A 21,138-nucleotide genomic window follows, 5' to 3' on the forward strand; every position below is an offset into this window, starting at 1 on the left:
GTCTTGCTCTGTCACCCAGGCTGGAGTGCAGTGGCGCAATTTCAGCTTACTGCAACCTCTGCCTCCCAGGTTCAAGCAATTCTTTGCCTCAGCCTCCCCAGTAGCTGGGCTTACAGGCACGCACCACCACACCCAACTAATTTTTGTGTTTTTAGTAGAGATGGGGTTTCATTATGTTGGCCAAGCTAGTTTCGAACTCCTGGCCTCAAGTGATCTGACTGCCTTGGCCTCCAAAAGTGCTGGGATTATAGTCATGAGCCACTGTACAGAGCCTCCATTTACTTTTGGTTGAATCCCTGACCTTCTGATCAGTTTCTTCAGTTTAGATGCACTTGACTCTTAAAAGCTTGTACCAAAAGCCAGAATTTTCCTGTATCATACAGAATATTCATGGGATCACAATACTGATGTTAACAGATGTGATCTGTGATACATTAGAATGGAGCCAGCTCAATGGGGCATTGTGATTCTCCTGAACACTTATGACTGCTTTAGAAGTGGTTCACAAGGAAAAAATGTTATTCAGGAGGAGAAGCCCAGAGATGCCAATTAGGCTGTGTATAACCAATGTGTAACAAGATAACACGTGACTTTGAAAATAGTCGATAATCCTATCAATTTTGTGACTGGAAAATGCTCAGGTGTGTGAGAATATCGCACCAACTGCTAAAAAAAACGCAGCTGTAACAAAATTGGAACAAAAAAAAAAAACCTTATAAGAAGACAGAGGAAAGCAAGTTAATGTCATTGCCTTCTAGAGCAGTGCTGTGTAACAGAACTTTCTGTGGTGATAGAAATGTTCGCTTCCCTGTCCAATATGGCAGCCACATGTGCTATTTGTCACTTGAAGTGTGGCTAGTGCAACTGAAGAAGTGAATTTTTAATTTTAATTAATTTAAATTTAAATAACCATCTGTGAAGAGTGGCTACCAGTTGTCTGTTCAGATACAGGGCATGCTCTGACCTTTGTACCACACATTCCTGCTCTCAACACCCTTAAAAGAATACTTCTGAAAATATGTAAATCAATGGATATTATCCTAATAAGCCATTTGATCAAATTAAAACTACAACAAAATAAAGTTGATAAAAGTAAAGCATGAAAAAGACATTCCTACCACCAAACCTTAATTAGCTTCATGTAAAAAGAGAAAAGGAAAACGTTTTGTAAGCAAAGCTGACCCATGTTCTACTCCCTTGAAATGGTTTTTGTGACATGAGGCCCCAGTTCATCTTCCCAGGGCGTGTCTCTGGTCTGCATGCCATAAAAAATGCTTACACATTAATGGTTTTCCAATGAATTGCAAGTTCTAAAATGTCACAGGCCTTCACAATTTACCAAGTAATTCAAGAGAAAGCATTAAGGGAATAGGTGTGTAAAGTCTTTGTCTTAAAAGTTATTGATTAGGAGCAATGGAAGAGAATTAAGTTATCCCCCAGTAGAGAAGCTTGAAGCAGCTGGGTCAGTGGAAGTGCCTCAGCTTACACTCCTTACCCATCCAGTCACTGAAGGGCTGGTGGCAGGGACTGTACTAGGTGCCAGGATGTACGATGAAGAGGGGACAGGCTCGCTGACATAACCATAGATAGCACAAGGGCTAGTTTGGAAGTAAGGGCATGAATGTAGTGTTTGAGAGCACAGGAGAAGCACTGATTCTTGGCGGGTGGAGCAGAGACAACTAAGGGTTCTCAAAGGAAGTGACATTTGAATGCCCTTGACAGGAGTAGGACTGACTGCCCTGGAGAGCCAGAGAGGGAAGGAGTTTCCTCTAGTCAAGGGCTTCATGTGAACAAATCATCCCTGCACTGAGAAATGATAAATCCAGATGCCTGCATACCATCCAAATCCCGCGAGCCAGAGTATTTGGAGGCTGAGGACAGGAATGCACATGGCGTGCAAGCACCCCTAAAGTGCGAAGCCCTGTTCCCTGCCCTGGCTGCAGACTGGGCTGGGGAGAGAGGCGGCAGCTCCTCAGAAGCTCAGAGGTGAGTGAAGGAGACACAGCAGCCCGCCTGTCAATGCAGGTACACACCATCAGTGGGCAGGGAAAGGAGAATCCATGATGTGAAAATAGGTGATTCAAAATCAAAGCTGTTGAAACTTCAAATTATTTTGAGTCTTAAAAGAATGCGATTATGGGATGAGTCACATAAGAGGCAGCTGTGGCCTTCTTTTCTCTGATTATAGACTTGCCTTTTTCCTTACCTACATTGTTTTGTAAAATTTTGTAAAAGACTTAACGGGCACCAGAGAAGACCCCTTCCCTCTTCACTGTTGATCTTCATTGACAGATTAACTTCCTTCTTTCTTCTCTCACACAAAGACCTCATGACTATCACATTGTCTAACATGGAATGTCAAATATACTCTTTTAAATTGGGGGGGGAGGAAGCTGTAACTAATCAAATTGTTGTAACTCATAAACCAGCCATGTATGGAAAATGTAGTCCTACATTTCTTTGTTTTCTGCCTATATGGATAAGAATAAGGCTTTAACTTTTCAGCTTTTGAGCACTGATCCCATTCCTTTGGATTCTATGTTTCCCAAATGGCTATCCTCAGCTTTGTGCTTGAATAAATAATTTTAAACTGGGTTCTGATATTTTTTATTATTTCAGGTTGACAGTAACAATGTCACCAAGTTTTCGATGTGCAAGGAGCCAGGAAACATGGAGCAGAAGGCTCAGGTTTCTGGTGGTTTGTTTGCAGAAAGAAAAGAAGATGAGGCTGCAGGCCTGGCCCGAGGCCCTTCGTCCCAGAAGGAAGCATCTGTAACTTACCATCCAGGTCAGCTCTCCTCAGGCAATTCCAGAACCACCCTGATTTGTGCCCAAAAAGGACCTGCAAGTTTGCAGGAAATCGAGTTTTCTTGTGAAACACATATACAGGGTTTCTCAACTCCATCACTACTGACATTTGTGCTGGATAATTCTTTGTGGTGGGGGCTGTCCTGTGCATTGCAGAGTGTTTGGAGCATCCCTGGCCTCTACCTTTAGATGCCAGAAGCATCTCAGCCCTCAGCGTAACAACCAAAAGTGTCTCCAGACAATGCCAACCTCACCTCTAGCTGAGAAACCCCAGCCTGGTAAGATAGCCCGTCAGAGCTTTGTGCATGCATGAGCGTGCGTGTGTGCTGTGCAGTTGCTGCAGGGTTATGCTCAAGGCCATCTGGAAACTAATATCCACAGAATATAACCACCAGAATCATGAACATCTACTACAATAAATTGTCAAGGATCTGGCAGAGGTTAAACACGTCCAGTAAAAATTTGTATCTCAAGAAGTTCTCCAGCATACGTACGAAGTGCAATGCTCAGAAACTCTTACTTTCATATGAGGGGGAAAATATCTCACCCTTTCTCCTGTAAGGAATTCCTCAGCAAAGGAGTGTTTTCTGTAAAGCAGGAATCTTTAGACCTAGAGCTGGACATCTGGGGTAAAGGAGAGTGAGACCTGAAAGAGACAGGGAAGGAAACAGAATCACCAACACAGAAATAATGAATGTGTTCCCAGCACTTGGGCGCTAGATTCAAGAATGTGCCCAAGATTCAGTGATAAATCTTACAAGGAAATTTGCCTAAGGGTCTGTCTGAATTGTAAAAAGCTGAAGTTTTAGAAGACACCATAAGAAAGACCTCTCCTCCCCAACTCAATTGAAAATGCATAGCAGAAACTCGCACAGGAGACCAAATACTATGGGATGACACTTTCAGGCTCACTTTTGCATTAGCAGGAGATTCAGGCCACCTTTGCTATTTCATGCAGAGCTTCTCATCAAGAAAAACATTCAGAGGGATGGGCGCAGTGGCTCACGCCTGTAATCCCAGCACTTTGGGAGACTGAGGCAGGTGAATCACAAGGTCAGCAGTTCAAGACCAGCCTGGCCAACATGGTGAAACCCTGTCTCTACTAAAAAAAAAAATTTAGCCAGGCATAGTGCTGGAGACCTGTAATCCCAGCTACTCCGGAGGCTGAGGCAGAGAATTGCTTGAACCCGGGAGGCAGAGGTTGCAGTGAGCCAAGATCGCGCCATTGCACTCCAGCCTGGGTGACAGAGCGAGACTCTGTCTCAAAAAAAAAAAAAAAAATTCAGAGTCTCATTGGCCCTTTTGTAGGCAGAAAATTCTATTTCCTAAAATCACAAGCAGTTCACATTTAAAATATCCTAATGGTGTCCATTGGAAGACCAATCAGCAAAAGTCAGGACCAAGGGGTTGGAATGAAACGACAATCAGAATGGCAAGGAGGAAGCTCTCCAAGAACAGCAGCCACAACTGAAGCAAAGGTTTGCACTGGGCAGGATGGTCCTCCACCACAATGGCTTGCCTGCCATATGGAAAGACCACCATAAATATATCATTCAAATCAGGAGTTTGTGGAAAAGGAAGTAACTGCGCAGCCACAACTAAGTCCACCGGCATGTATGGTCACCCTCATTAAAGGACACATGTTAAAAGCCAACCAGCTTTCCATGAGAAGTTATAGGAATAATTTTCGTTCCTGATCACTGAGAATATGTCATTTTATATGCTGATGCATTGCCTTTCTTACAGGATCCCAGGCCAGGTAGAGATGCTGTAGATGCTATGAAACATTCAGCTGGGGAAATAACAGTAATTCTTTCTGATCACAAATGCACAACAAAGGAAGAAATTTTAAGAAAAATATTTTTGCTTGCTTCCTTCTCATTCAAGCATTCACCTGTGAGACAGACAATAAGACTCCTGTGGATGAGTAAAACATGGGCCCCTGAGTTGTGTCTAACACCAGCACCATGTCTCTGGGAAGTCAGAAAAGGAGTCTGCCTGGGGCCAGTGAGTATCTGCTGGGCATCATCTCTGGGCAGCACTGGGCCACTTAGCATGGAGAACACAGGTGACAGAGGACTCTCCTCAGAGGCTTAACGGCCAGTAGAGGTCAGCATGGCAGGAAAGAGAATTATAAAGTAGGTGCATTAACTTTGCCAGATGAAGGTAGAGAGATTTCGAAGAATCTCTCTGCCCGAGAGATTTAATAATTAGCATGCTTTTAGCTGCTCAAACTGGCTTACAGTTGAGATCCTCCTGCCCCTGTTTCCCATATCTATAAATCTGTAACTGTAACTCCCTAGGCACATTTAGAAAATGTCACAGTGAGTGGACCAAACAACCAGATGTTTTCTGATGCTCCCTGGGATGGTCTAGGAGAGCTGCGTGTTACGAAGACGGTGACCTCCCTCACGTTATTTGACCCTGGGCTTCCATTTTCTCAGTCATGCAATGTAGATTAAAAGAAAACAAGGCCGAGCATGGTGGTTCAAACCTATAATCCCAGCAAGGTGGGAGGATCGATTGAGGCCATGAGTTCAAGACCAGCCTGGGCAACATAGCAAGACCCCATCTCTATGGAAAATAAAAATAATAAAAAATTATCCTTTGGGAGGCCGAGGCGGGTGGATCACAAGGTCAGGAGATCGAGACCATCCTGGCTAACACAGTGAAACCCCGTCTCTACTAAAAATACAAAAAATTAGCCGGGCGTGCTAGCAGGTGCCTGTAGTCCCAGCTACTTGGGAGGCTGAGGCAAGAGAACAGCATGAACCCGGGAGGTGGAGCTTGCAGTGAGCAGAGATCACGCCACTGCACTCCAGCCTAGGTGACAGAGCGAGACTCCATTTCAAAAAAAAAAAAAATTATCTGGGCGTAGTGTTGCACACTTGTAGTCCTAGCTACTTGGAAGACTGAGGCAGGAGAATCACTTGAGCCCAGAAGGTCAAGGCTGCAGTGAGCTATGATGGAGCCACTGCACTCCAGCCTGGAGGAGACCCTCTCGTTTTAAAAAAGAAACAAAAACCCTTGGTTTTCTTACATTAACTAAGGAGATGTAAATGGAAAACATAAAGATAGATTGTGGATACTGATTCACTAAGGTTCATTAAACTGTGAGCTCCTTAAGAATGGCTGCCATGTTTTCATCTTGTTTTATTTGGTACTGTACGTGGCACCCAGTTCAAAGTAAGTTAATAAATACTCAATAATGAGCCAGGCACAGTGGCTCGCACATGTAATCTCAGCACTTTGGGAGGTCAAGGTGAGTGGATTGCCTGAGCCTAGGAGTTCACGACCAGGCTGGGCAACATGGCAAAACCCTGTCTCTAAAAAAATTCAAAAATTAGCTGGGTGTGGTGGTGCACTCCTGTAGTCCCAGCTACTGGGAAGGCTGGTGGAAGGATTGATTGCTTGAGCCTGAGAGGTCAAACCTTCAATGAGCTGAGGTTGTGCTACTGCATTCCAGCCTAGACAACAGACCAAGACCCTGTCACAAAAACAAATACATACATACATACATACATACTTAATAATGAATGGGTTAAAACCTAGTAATCATAGCTTTTTTGCATGAGATTGGCTTTTTAACTCAAATAAAACAAGTTTTCTAAATCATTAAATCAGTAATGTTTATAGACTCAATACTGACCCTCTGATGAGAGGACAGTGCTCAGGAGAGTGGAGGCGCTATTGCTCCTTGGAAAGCATGGCCCACGGGGTCTCAAAACAGCCCACAGCAGCACCACATTGCACAATGTGGAGGATTTACCTTCTTGCCACTAAGAAGGAAAATTAGAAATGGGGAGAAATCCAAAGTCCATTTTATCTTCTCTGTGGTGGCCATATCTGGCTGATTTTTATTACTGTTTAACATTTACATTTATGCACTTTGTGTACACAAAGTATTTTATAATTGTAGTTAAGCATATAGGTAATTGTTTCTGAGCTTTTTTATGTAATTATATTTCTAAAAATCCAAAAATAAAATGAGTTTCACCAGGAAATTTCCTAAAGAGACTTTGGGCTATTCCAAGTTAAACTTAACACCATCCAGATACCATTTTCAATGTTCCAAATCCATTCCTCTCTGCAAATAGGGGAAGCACCAAGGAGGCCTTGGGGCCCTGTTGCTTGATAGAATCCCTGGCCTGTGACCCAGAGAGCTCACAGATCACATGTAGAGAAGATGCAGGATTGCCCAAAAACATTTTCCAGAGGTTGAAAATAAAAATGGTGGTCCACAAAGCTGAAAGCCCAATTTTTTCTCCTTTTGACTTCAATAAGGTAGAAAATATTGATGAGATCTATATTATTTCTGACTTTTCCTCTTCTGAAAAAAGAAATCCCACTGACATTTTTCTGACTTCACTCTAAGACTGGGCACTGTCTAGTTTTACTAATTTCCACATTGTCTGATTTCCCCATGTCTCAACAAACTCTGTATACACATTTACAAAATCCCTATGTGCCTATACATTTATAAGCATTTATATGCTTATAAATGCCTATACATTTATACTTATTGTAAAGGAAATTACAGAAGATAACACATAAAACAACTGCAACTGTACATAATTCTATAATTCAGAGATACCCAATGTTAACATTTAGAGAATTTCCTTTCAATGTTTTTTTCCTACATATAAATGAATATTTTTAGGTCAGATTCACACATATGAGTGCAGAGACACACATTCACGCATACACATATTCACATATACAAATTGCCTTGTTCTCTAATTGTTCAGCTCAGCTATCTCATTAGCATTTCACAGGTTATCACATATTAGCTATTCTTCTACAATGTGATTTTTAATGTCAGCCATCATATTCCATTACATGGATCATCAAATTATGCCTGACCATCTGTCTGTTGATGGAAATTTAGGGGATTTCTGGTTTTTTACCTGGGTAAATAACAAACACTATGTGAGTCCTGGTAGACAAGTCTTTGTGTGTGCCTTTAATTATTTCCTTAGGATAGATTCCTAGAAGTGAGGTCACTGGATCAAGAAGTTTCTTGGTGCCCATGGTCCTTTTGCTGGAATAGAGCCTGTCCCCATTACTCCACGATTCAGTTACAGGCAGGAACTGCTATCCCCACCAGTCCTGGATATTAGCCATGTTTAAAACCCTCAAACAGTAAGTTTTAAACAGCCAGAATTGATGGATCTGAGGCAGATCCACCATTGTCAAGAACCCTTGCTACCATGATTATTAATAAGACAGGTTCATGCCAGACTGTGAGATGGAAACGGTTTCTTGCCCATGCCTCTGCCTCTTCTGCCCTCTTCTTCAACAGTTTCCTCATACCTAGATCCCTTGGTTCTTTCTAGATCAAAACACTTAACAGCCCTATGACGCTTATATTGTCATATTGACAAAAAAGGAGCTAAAAAATGTTGAAAATATTGAGTACCTAACATATGAACACTTCTAAGAGAATTTACATTTTTAAAGGCCAAAAAAGAGACAATGGTTAGTGCAAATGACAGTTTGGGGAGTTGGTGATCGGGGTACCAGGGATGGAGGAAGAGGTTTGCCCTCAGTCGTTTCTTAGGCCCCGTGCCACATAGGCACCATTTATGCAGCCATTGCTGAGGTCAGTTCTGCTGGACAAGATGATACAGAGCCAGTAACAAGGAATGCAAAGTTCTTTCACTGCCTTAACCTGTGCATGACCAAATTCACATGCACAGATTCTCCAAGGGATGTCTGCTCAAGTCATATGCAGGCTCTTTCCCAGGCACCACTCAGGAAGACCATAGAGCAGGCAGGAAGGTCGAGAGCCAAGGAATCAGGACAGAGGCCAGGTGGCAGATGGCATCAGCCATGCAGAGCCCTGTAGAAGAGCTGCTGGGAGTGGGACCAGCCTGGGAGTTGGGACCAAGATAAATCAAGAGAGGGCCAGACTGGGAGTGGGACCAAAATAAATCAAGCAGAAGTCAGAGGGCAGGAAGGCAGCTGATGGTCCCTCTACACCCAGGTCAGGAGGTCTGTAATGGGAAGGACCCCAGTGGGTGGTAACATTGGAGATCAGCTGTGGGAAAACCAAGCTGAGCAATGAGGTCTTCTCTGTAACAGAGCCTATGCAGCAGTGACCAGGAGGGGTCCCTCATGGGAAGTATCTCCAGGGCAAGAGACAGGCTGCAGACAGCAGAAGCGGGTTTAGGCCTTCTACTTGGGGCCCTTCACTCTCTGTCCCAATTACTTGACAGTATCTCTCAAGTATCCTGTAGACAAAAGGCCTTTTCCCCACCATATTATTACCAGGATTTTATTTGATGAGTATTAATAACAACCATGGTCATTTAAGCGAGTACCTTCTATGTTAGGCTCTTGCTGAAGCTATCACCTTTCTTATCTCATTTAACCCTCATGATAACCCTGAAGGTTATCTTCATTTTAAAAGGAGCAAGTGAGACTCAGGATAGGCTCCCAGCTGCTGAGGGCAGGGCCAACATGTGTCCAGCACCCGATGCCATCCCCCAGCCCTTCCCTCCCACCAGGAGGCAACACATCCCAGCCTGAGGACTGTGCCAGGCACGGTACCCTCTGTACAGATGTACTCTACATGGAGCAGCAGTCATGGGGAGCCACAGCAAGCCAGCAGAGCCCAGCCCTCCTGTAACCCCCTCTGCCCAGCAGGCTGACTAGCAAAGTTTCACCTCTCTGTTTCTTTCTCTTTCTCTATCCCTATCTCCTCCCTTCTCTATTTCTCTTTCTGTATCCCTATGTACTCTTCTCTCTTCTCTCTTTCTCTCTCCCTGTCTCTGACAGGGACTCTTGTTTGTGGCCTGTTTTCATCCTGGCTTCACTGACCCAAGCTACCTTTCCAGGAGGAAAAAGCAAACTAGCAGGCAGTGGTAAGGCTAGGTTTACCCCAAAAGCAACTATGCAGAACACAGCCAAACATGTTTCCCATGGACAGAAGGCAGATCTGAGGAAGAAACATGAGTGGGGAAGCTGCCAGCTCTCATGGGCAATTTTTCAGAAGGCTTGGAAGGAGACTATGATTCCTCACCCGTGTACAGTCAGAGCCTGTGGGAGTCTGGCATCATTCTGTATGAGCAAGGTCAGCCCTTTAAGTGTAACGTAACAGAAAAAAATACAGTGCAAAGTTCAGCACAGCTTTGCATAGTGGCCCTATGCAAACATTTTCAGGAGATAGAGTCACAGAACAGGAAGAGTACAGATTCACAGACTTCTCAGGAAAGAGATTATGGGTAAAGATAGACCACAGTCCATCTAAGGCACCAAGGAGAAGTCTGAATGAGACTCTTTGGGAAATTAAAATATTGAAAGGTATACTGAAGAACTGAAAAAAACCAAACATGATCAAGCAAGATGCATGCTCAGAAAACATCTGAGAAGACTGTAAGCACTCACCTCATGCTGGTCTCTAGGTTCAAGGCACACCCAGCCAATTATGAAGGATTGACCCAACACAAAGCCAGTTGGCAAAATGGAAAATTAACTAAACAAATTCAGTGTAAATGGACTAAGCTCTCCAATCAAAAGGCAGAGAGTGGCAGAATGGATTTTAAAACACACACACACACATACACACAGTTCAATTATATGCTGTCTACAAGAGATTCACTGTAGATCAAAAGACACAAATAGGTTGAAAGTGAAAGGATGAGGAAATATATTTCAATGCAAGTAGTAACCAAAAGAGAGTTGGGGTGGCTATCTTGATATAAGACAAAATAGACTTTAAGACAAAAACCGTTAAAAGAGGCAAAGAAAAATATTATATAATGATAAAAGAGTCAATTCCCAAGAAGTTATAACACCTACAAATAATATGCACCAAATATTAGAGCTCCAAAATATGTGATGCAAACGCTGACAGAACAGAAGGGAAAAATCGCTCTACCATAATGGTTGAAGACTTCAATACTCCACTGGTAATAATGGATAGTATAGCCAGACAGAAGATCAGTAACAAAACAGAAGACTTGAACAACATTATAAACCAATTTGACCTAACAGACATATACAAAACACTCCACCCAACAATAGCAGAATACACTTTTATCTAATGTGCACATGAAACTTTTTCCAGGATAGACCATATGTTAGGTCACAAAATAAGTTTTAACAATTTTTAAAAGTTTGAAGTAATGCCAAGTATCTTTTCCAATCATAATAGGAATGAACTGGAAATCAATAACAGAAGGAAAACTGGAAAATTCACCAAAATGTGGAAATTAAACAACATACTCTTAACCAATCCATCAAAGGAGGAATTAGAAAACACCTGTTATGGGCTGAACTGTGTAGCTTTGAAATTCCTATGTTGAAGCTCTAACCCCTAGTACCTCACAATGTGTGAATGTGTTTGGAGATGAGGTCTTTCAGGAAATGATTAAGTTAAAATGAAGCCATTCGGATGGATCTAAACCCAATCTGACTAGTGTCCTTATAAGAAGAGGAAGTTTGGCCAGGCGCGGTGGCTCACGCTTGTAATCCCAATGCTTTGGGAGGCAGGGCAGGTGGATCACAAGGTCAGAAGTTCAAGATCAGCTTGGCCAACGTGGTGAAACCCCATCTCTGCTAAAAATAAAATAGCCAAGTGTGGTGGCACGCACCTGTAATCCCAGCTACTTGGGAGGCTGAGGCAGGAGAACTGCTTGAACCCAAGAGGCAGAGGTTGCAGTGAGCCAAGATTGTACCACTGCACTCCAGCCTGGGTCACAGAGAGAGACTTCATCTCAAAAAAAAAAAAAAAAAAAAAAGAGGAAATTTGAACACACAAAGAGGCACCAGGAGCACACATGCACCAACAGAACCATGTGAAGAGGAAGAAAGAGTGGGGCCATCGCATGCCAAGGAGACAGGACTCAGAAGAAACCAACCATACCAGCACCTTGACCTTGGACTTCTAGCCTGAAGAACAGTGAGGAAAATTTATTTCTGTTGTTTAAACCACACAGTCTGGCATTTTGTGATGGCAATTCTAGCATACTAATATAATACCTTGAGACAAATGAAAATGAAGCATAACACATCAAAACTTATGTGGTGCAGTGAAAGCAGTACTAAAAGGGAAATTTATAGCTGTAAATGCTGACATTAAAGAAGAAGAAAGATCTCAAATTAGCAACCTAATTTTATAGTATAAGGAACTGGAAAAAGGAGTACAAACTAAACTCAAAAGCTAACAGAAATAATAAATATTAGAGAGGAGATCTGTAGTGAATTTTAAAAATAAAGAAAATTAATGAGACCAAAAGTTGGTTTTTTGAAGAGATTAACAAAATTGACAGATCTTTAGCTAGACTGACTAAGGAAAAACTCAAATTACTAAAATCAGAAATGGAATCAGGGACATGACTACCAATTTTTAAAAAATAAAAAGTATTATAAGAAAATACTATGAACAACTGTATGCCCCAAAATTGGATAACCTAGATGAAATGGACAAATTCCTAAGTACACACAACCTACCAAGACTGAATCATGGAGAAATAAAAAAATCCGAATAGACCTACAACCAGTAAAAAGATTGAATCAGTAATCAAAAACTTCCCAACAAAGAAAAGCCCTGGATGAGATAGCCTTACTGGTGCATTCTACCAAACATTTAAAGAAAAATTAACACCAATTCTTCTCAAACTCTTCCAGAAAATTGAAACGGAGGGCAAACTCATTCTATGAGACCTAACTTCCTAACTCATTCTATGAGGCCAGCATTACCCTGATACCAAAGCCAGACAAAGACACTATAAGAAAACTACAAACCGATATTCCTGGTGAATACTGATGCAAAAATCCTCAACAAAATACTAAATACTAAGCAAATCAAACTCCGCAGCATATTAAAAGTATTACACACCATGATTAAGTGGGATTTATTCCTGGAATACTGAGATGGCTTAAAATGGGAAAATCAATCTATGAAATACACATTAACACAGTAAAGAAAAAAACACATGATCATCTCAACTGATGCAGGAAAAACATTTGACAAAGTTTAACACCATTTCATGATTAAAAAAAAATGCACACCGTCAGCAAACTAGGAATAGAAGGAAACTACCACAACATAATAAAGACTTTATGAAAAACGCACAGCTAACATCACACTGAATGGTGAAAGACTGAAAGCTTTTCCCCTATGACTAGGAACAAGGTAAGGATGCCTGTTTTGCTACTTCTACTCAATGTAGTATTGGAAGTTCTAGCCAGAACAGTTAGGGGAGAAAAATAAATGAAAGGCATCCAAACTGGAATGGAAGAAGTAAAATTATCTCTATTTGTAGACAACACAACTTTTTGTGTCGAAAACTCTAAAGACTCAATTTTTTAAAACCATTAGGATTAATAAATTCAGCATAGCTGAAGGATACAAAATCAACACACAATGGTATATTCACACAATGGAATTTCACACAATAGTGGAAATAAATGAACTACAGCTAAACAAATCAATATGGATAAATCTTAGAAACATAATGTTGCATGAAGAGAAATAGAAGAATACATACAGGATGCAATTTTTATAAGGCTCAAAACCAAGCAACACTGAAGAATACATTGTTTAGGATAAATTTATTTGGTTTTAGACAGAAAGAGAGAATGTGTGTGAGATGAGAGAGAGAGAGAGGCATGCGTACACACACAGGAATTTTAAATACACAATTCCAGAGAGAAGTCTCCATGTTGGGAAGCAAAGAGATGGGGTAAGAGAGGAACAACTGGTTGGTGAGCATACAGGGGTTTGTAAAAACTAAACTTCGTAACTTATCCATATGTTACATATATTATTTTGTGTAGATCAAATATTACATGCTATTTTTAAAGGAAGAATCAACTTATCAACTTGAAAATGAGAAATTTGCACAGTAAATAAATGATACAGAGATAGATAGAAAATAGGAATTCAAGAAATGATGGGATGAAAGACTGTACTGAAACTCTGAAATACAAGATGAAAACTAATCATTTCTACTTATCATTTCTAGTTATTCGCTGAAATGAAGAAACTCTTATTTTAAAAATGCCTTCTGGCCAGGCACGGTGGCTCATGCCTGTAATCCCAACACTTTGGGAGGCCAAGGTGGGTGGACCACTTGAGGCCAGGAGTTCGAGACTAGCCTGGCCAACATGGCACAACCCTATCTCTACTAAAAATACAAAAAAAAAAAAAAATTAGCTCGGTGTGGTGGCACACACCTGTGGTCCCAGCTACTCGGGAGGCTGAGGCAGGAGAATCACTTGAACCCAGGAGGTGGAGGTTGTGGTGAGCCAAGATTGCACCACTGCACTCCAGCCTGGGTGACATAGTGTCACTCTGTCTCAAAGTAAATAAATAAATAAATAAATAAAATGCTTTCTAAAAATTAAGGGACTTGGAGGGAAAGTGAGTATTAATAGGAATATTAAAGTTTCAAATGAATTGCCAAACCAAGATGCCCTGTACATTATATATTAATAGTAGTAGAAAAAGGGATTAAAAGAATGCAGTCTTTACAAGTGAAAGGTTTTTTCACTTTCTCTCTCTGCCAACATAATAAAATTTTATTTGTTTATACTCCACCAATCCTAGCAGTGCCTCCTAGTTGGAAAATATGTTAGGGTTGATGTTAACCTTTGTTCGAACAACTAGTTTCATTACAGATGGTGCAAATTAATATTTTTAAGAGAATGTCTACAAACTGTTTTAAAAATGCTTCCAGAGAATTTGTAAGGACAGTTAACACAAGAAATGTTGAATATAAATGGATATTAATAATTGGCAAAAAAGTATAATCATATGGCCCAAAGCCTGGAGAGGTATTCACTGAGAAATATTTACAGGAGAATTTTAGGATTACTTGGATGTAAGAACATCACGTGTATTTAAGGTCTAATTTCAACTGTCCTTTCCCATAAGGAAAGTAGTTTAAACAGCTAGTGGGCTTAGTGGTACGATTTTTGAAGTTTACAATTCAACAGAGAGAGGGAGAGATGGTAGAGTAGTGCCTGAGCCCAGTGAGTCACAAGAAGTAGACATACCAGAAATAAAGCCAAACATGCATGGCTGTTTCTATCCAGCTTGCTGTGAAACTGGTGATCGCTCAATAAATGTCCAAAAATCACAATAAAGAAGATTGGTGCCCATTTCTTCTGAGGCTTATACACAGGTAGTAAAACAGAACATTCCATCCTTGGGCTTAAGTAATTCCTCAGACATAGGATGCAATCCTTCCTTTTCAAAGCACATGGATGGAACGTGAAAGACTCCTGTTTAGAGAACCACTGCCATGTAATTAAGCAGGTTTTCAAATCTCAGCCCAGTGTGCAAAGAAATCGGTATTGGAAAGATTGTTTTCAGGCAGAAAAAACCCGAGGGAAGAAATCAGACCAACATTCACTCCAGTTAGCTGGAAAGCCCCAAAATTAATTATTAACATTAGATGGGCTTGTGACTGGGCTGGTTATTGAAGAGATAAATCATTTTTATTGCACAAAACACAGAAGTGTACTCCTCCCAAAACAAACCAGATGGGCTATGCTTTTCAAGGAAGAAAGATAAGATTCTTCATGTTAATGAATGGTGTGCAGGCCATGAGTTAAAAGCTGTATCTTTTCCTAATAGCCATACTTTCACAGAAAGACCAATGAATGCTTGAGTCCCGGAAAGGAAAACATTGAGCAATGTCAACAGGAACACAGATGGGCAGACAGTACCTCCATATGTTATTGGATGAAGCCTGAGCTCATTCCATTTTGCCAGAGTAGACAGCTCTCTGAAAGACCATTTTACAACTTGTGTTAACATTTTCCATATTATATATGTGTATGTGTACAACTTGCTCAACAGTGATATCCCACATAAAAAGGGGGAAGTATAGTTTTAAAAAATTTTTCTAACCAATATCTAATTTGAAATCAATGAAACATTCAAGGGCATTCTCTGAAATGATAGTAGGTGGCAAAGCATTCATGAGGCAGATGGCACATTGTCCCTATCTCATGTTCTTAGGTAGACTCTGCCAGTGCCACAGTGGCTAGGTATATTTCCTAAGCTCTTCTTTGAAAATCACTAGCCTTCCTGGATACTTATCCAGGATGCTTGTCCAGGATGCTTGTCCAGGAGATTCTTGTCCCAGTGGCCTGGCATGGACCTGACACATACACAGCCTGGAGACTCGCCACAGTGAATAATAGCACATTTCTCTGCAGATGGCAATTATCCCTGCCACGTGCTACAGGCATCTGAAAAAGTCATGGCTTTACAGGATTTTCTATTTGTTCTATCAGTTAATGAGAAGGGGGTACTGAAATCTCCAACTATGATTCTTTCTTGTGTTCTATCAGTTTTTGCTTCGTGTATTTTGCAGCTCTGTTACTAAGTCCATATGCACTGTGAATTATGCCCTTCTGATCAATTGACCCCTGTATCATTATGGTGTGGCCTTCTTTGTCCCTAGTAATATTCTTTGCTCTGTAACCTACTTTTTCTGATATTAATGTAGACACCCCATTTTTCTTTGGACAGTATCAGTTTTAGTATTGTATGTCTTTTTTCATTTTTGTATTTAACCTATCTCCATATGTTATTTTAATACTTAGAATGCTTTTAATACTTAGAATGGGTTCCTTTATAAGTAGCATATAGTTCAATTTTGATTTCTTTCCCAATATGACAACGTCTACCTTTAAATTGAGATAATAAGTCCATTCACATATAATGTGATCAGAAATATATTTAGGTTTAAATCTACCATCTTGATACTTGTTTTCTATTTGACAATCTGTTCCTTGTTCCCTTTTTCCACCTTATTTTGCATTAATTATTTTGTATGATTCCATTTTATCCTTTCATTGGCTTATTAGTTATAACTCTTTTTTATTCTGGGTATTACTTTAGGGTTTACAGTATACATCTTTAACTTCCCACAGTCTAACTGAAAATGATATTATACCCATTGCTATACAGCATACAATAGGAATATATACTTGTATGTACACATATACAGTATACAACACTTTACCTCTACGGTACACCGTGGTTCACATACAAGAAGAGTGTGTTTCCATTTCTCTCCTCAGCCTTTGTATCACTGGTGTCACACTTTTATATGTGATATGAGATGCACACTTCATTTTGATTATTTTTATTTCAATTGCCAATTACCTTTTAATGATAAGAAGAAGGAATGTGTACATTTACAAAGCTGTCAGTGGTGTTTCTGGTACCCTCCATTCCTTTGTGCAGACCCATTTTCCTCTGATGGAGCTGGGGCTCATACACCCTCTGCCTGGCTGGACCTCACACTCACCATTACCACATTTAACTCAACATATCAGGGCCACTTGCTTATGTAACTGCCTCCCAGCACAGCACCTGGCACATAGCACAGAAAATGCCAGAACTACTTAAATCCAGGCTACAGTATTTTACAGAGAAATCCAGTATTTCTCTCTAAAAACTACTTCTTAGTTATCTGTCACAGTTTCCTCCAAACTCATATACACTAGTCTCTAAAACAGGGTGTTGTGCTATCATCACTCTTAAGACACCTAAAATATTCTGGTGATATCAGGTTAAGGGATACTGAATATTCATACCAAGACCCCCAGTCTTGAGAACTGCGCCCTCCTGCAACACAGACCACCAGCTCTTCACCAGGGCAGCTGCTCGGTGTGGAGTTGCTGCTATGAGATGGCTGGCTGGTTAGGGGCCATGTGTCCTACCACTTCCATTTCAGGGGACCACAGAACCAAGTCCCAGATAGTGGCCAGAGGAGGACATGATGGATGACACTCCAGGCTCTCTCTTCCTGTGCGTCATCCACCCTCTCTCTTCTTCCACACTCCAGATGGACTTTACCCATAGTGCCATCTTGGAAGCTATTCTACCAGTCAGGATACCAGAAGGAAATGGGCGGCTCACTAAGTCAGAATAATTCAAGGAGGATTCAATAAAGGGAAAATTTGCAAAAGTGTAGGCAGAGTGTAGGGAAAACACATGTGCAGTATGATGGGGTTAGGAACAGCAGATCTGTTACCACCCCTGGCCTGAAGGGGATAAAGGGAGGAAGCAGTTGTCAGAACCCAGAAGAAAAGAGTCTTGCAGAAGAGCCATTCTGAGATGAATGGAGGTCTCTTGTTAAGGACACATCAGCCACAAGGGTCTTTCTGAGAGGACAGGAAAGGGAGGACTAAAGAAATAAGAGCCCCAGTCACATCATGCTCCATCTCCTACCATGCCCCATGGGCTGAACCCAGCCAGAAGCCACCAGGGAGCTCTAAGAAGTCCCTAGAGGTCATATCCCAGGGCAGCAGGCAGGGGGAAAGGAGAGAAGGGGCAACCAACCATGCATTGACAACAACAGGACAGGGTACCTATCATCCTGGTGCTAATAATGACCACAGCACTACTACCACACTGCCAAGTGGACTTTATCCATACAAGCAAGAAATGAACTGATATTGTGATGGGAATTTGGGGTTATTCCTTTTATAGAGGCTGTGCCTCTTCACACAGGGTAGGCAGCCACAAGCCTGGCTTTACTCTTACTTCAAATTGACATGCCTAAAAATGAATTAATGTTTTCCTAAAAGCCACCTGCTCAAGATTTCCCTCTTGTCATCCCCTTTGAAAACTTTGGGATCCTAGAATTACTGGGAACAACTCTAGATCTGGAACAATCCAAAGATCACTGGACTCCCCTCTGCGAAAAAATTTGCCAGCACACACTCCCGTGCCTGCCTGTGCATCCCTCTCTTTGGTCAGGCCCTGACACATGCCCTGGCCTATATCCCAGGCCATCTCACAAACTTCAGACTCCCCAAAACACCATTCTCACCTCATTCTCTCCCACCATGACCTATAGCAGTGGTTTCCAAAAATAAGGCCACAGTCAAATCACCTGAGGAATTTACTTCAAAGACAATTTCCTAGAGTCTTCCTCCACAGATTCTGATTTGGAAGAGAGTGTGGCTCAAAGAGCTATATTTTTAACACCTAGGAGATATTGATATAGTACCACACTATGAGAAACACTGGCATAGAGGATGAATTTGGACCTCTCCAGCTTGGCATGAGTATCTGTCCATGGCACCATCCTTTGAACATTGTCAACTTCATGTCCATTAAGACATACAGACAGACTTCATGTCATATAGAGAGACTCCAGGGAAACACGTGGTCTAGGCTTCTTCCCCCACTGGTTATGTCTTCCTGCCATCTTCCATCTTAAGCATAAGCTCTCTGGGAGTAGGGTGAAAATTACCCAGAAAACTAGGAATAGAAGAGAACTGCCTCAACATGATGAAGGATATGTATGAAAAACCCACAGCCAGCTAACATCATACTCAATGGTAAAAGACTGAAAATTTTCCCCCTAAGATCAGGAACAAATCAAGGATGCCTGATTTCACTATTGCTAATTCACCATTGTACTTGAAGTTCAAGCCAGAGTAATTAGGCGAGAAAAAGAAATAAAAGACATCCAGATGGGAAAGGAAGAAGTAAAAATATCTCCATTTGCAGACATGATCCCATGAACCTACATGTAGAAAATCCCAAAGAATCCACAAGAAAGCTACCGAGCTAACAAATTAATTCATCAAGTTGCAAGTACAGTTTTCAATGCAAAATATTTGTTGTGTTGCTATACATCAGCAATAAACTATCTGAAAAAGGAAATTAAGAAAACAATTCCATTTACAATAGCATCCAAAAGAACAAAATAGCTAAAAATAAATTTAACAAAGAGGTAAAAAACATGTCACTAAAAACTGTAAAACATAACTGAAAGAAATTAAAGAAGACCTAAATAAATTAAAATACACCCTATGTTCATGGATAACAAGACTTAATGTCATAAAGATTTTAATACTATCCAAAGTGATTCAGTGCAACACCTATCAAAATTCCAAAGAAATGTAAAAGCTGGTCATCAAATTCATATGGAACTTCAAGGGGCTCTGAACAGCCAAAACAATCTTGACAAAGAACAACTTTCCAGTACTCACATTTTCAAATATCAAAACTTACTACAAAGCTACAGTAGTAAAAATCATGTGCCACTGGCATAAGGATAGACGTATAGACCAATGGAATACAAATGGAAGTCCAGAAATAAACTCATGCATCTTATGGCCAACCAGTTTTGTGGCAAGAGTGCAAAGACCATTCAACAGAGAATAAATAGTCTCTTCAACAAATGGTACTGGGATAACTAGATTTCCATGTGCAAAAGAATGAAGTTAGACCCCTACCTCACACCCTATAAAACAATCAACTCAAAATAGATCATTTATTTAAAAGATAAAATCATAAAATTCTTAAAAGAAAACAAACATGACCTTGGATTTGGCAATGGATCTTTAGCTATAGCACCAAAAGCCCAAGCAACAACAGAAAAAATATATATAAATTGAGCTTCATCAAAATTAAAATCCTTTGTGCTTCAAAAGACATTTCAGGGCTGGACATGGTGGCTTATGCCTGTAATCCCAGCACTTTGGGAGGCTAAGGCAGAAAGATCGCTTGAGTTCAGGAGTTTGAGACCAACCTAGGCAACATGGTGAAACCCTGTCTCTACCCAAAATACAAAAATTAGTGAGGCATGGTGGCATATACCTGTAGTCTCAGCTATTTGGGAGGCTGAGGAGGATGGCCTGAACCCGGGAGACAGAGATTGCAGTGAGCCATAATGACATCACTGCACTCCGGCCTGGGTTACAGAGCAACACCCTGTCTCAAAAACAAGAGAACAAAAGACATTCTCAAGAAAGTGAAACGACAACCTAGGGAATTAAAGAAATTGCTTGCAAATCATATATTGATACGGGTCTAGTATCCAATATTTTAAAAACTCCTACAACTCAACAACAAAAATACAATGCAATTTTTAAATGGGCGAAAGAATTACATGAAGAGTTCTTCGAAGAAGATATACAAAAGGCCAATAAGCACATAAAAAGATGCTCAACATCATTAGTCATTAGAGAAATGTAAAGCAAAACTACTATGAGATATCACTTCACACTCACTAGGATGGCTAGAATAAAAAAAAGGAATATAAATGTTGGTGAGTATATAGAGAAACTGGAACTCTCATGCACTGCTAGTAATAATGCAAAGTGTGGAAAACTCTACGAAAAACAGTTTTGCAGGTTCTCACAAAGTTAAACATAGTTACCACATAATCTAGCGATTTCACTCCTAGATGTATATCCCAAAATAATGGAAAGCAGGGACTCAGATATTTACACACCAATATTCATTGCCACATTATTCAAAATAGCCAAAATGTGGAAACAACCCATGTCTATCAATAAAAGATTAATAAAATATGGTATATACACACAATGAAACATCAT

General features: G+C 40.7%; 1 protein-coding gene across 5 annotated transcripts in view; it reads right to left on the reverse strand.

Annotated features, from left to right (window-relative positions):
* The window catches only part of OCA2 (OCA2 melanosomal transmembrane protein), a 335,403-nt gene that overhangs the window by 266,335 nt on the left and 47,930 nt on the right, over positions 1-21,138 (reverse strand). For all 5 annotated transcript variants that reach the window (XR_010121073.1, XM_055278476.2, XM_055278475.2 and 2 more), the window contains exon 3: positions 3,356-3,454. Coding sequence is in view for 4 of the 5 variants with exons in the window: in XM_055278476.2 (XP_055134451.1) it covers positions 3,356-3,454 (99 nt within the window). In the remaining variant the exon portion in view is untranslated. The remainder of the gene's footprint in view (positions 1-3,355; positions 3,455-21,138) is intronic.

The sequence above is a fragment of the Symphalangus syndactylus genome, chromosome 5, assembly GCF_028878055.3.
Source record: "Symphalangus syndactylus isolate Jambi chromosome 5, NHGRI_mSymSyn1-v2.1_pri, whole genome shotgun sequence".
NCBI lineage: Eukaryota > Metazoa > Chordata > Mammalia > Primates > Hylobatidae > Symphalangus > Symphalangus syndactylus.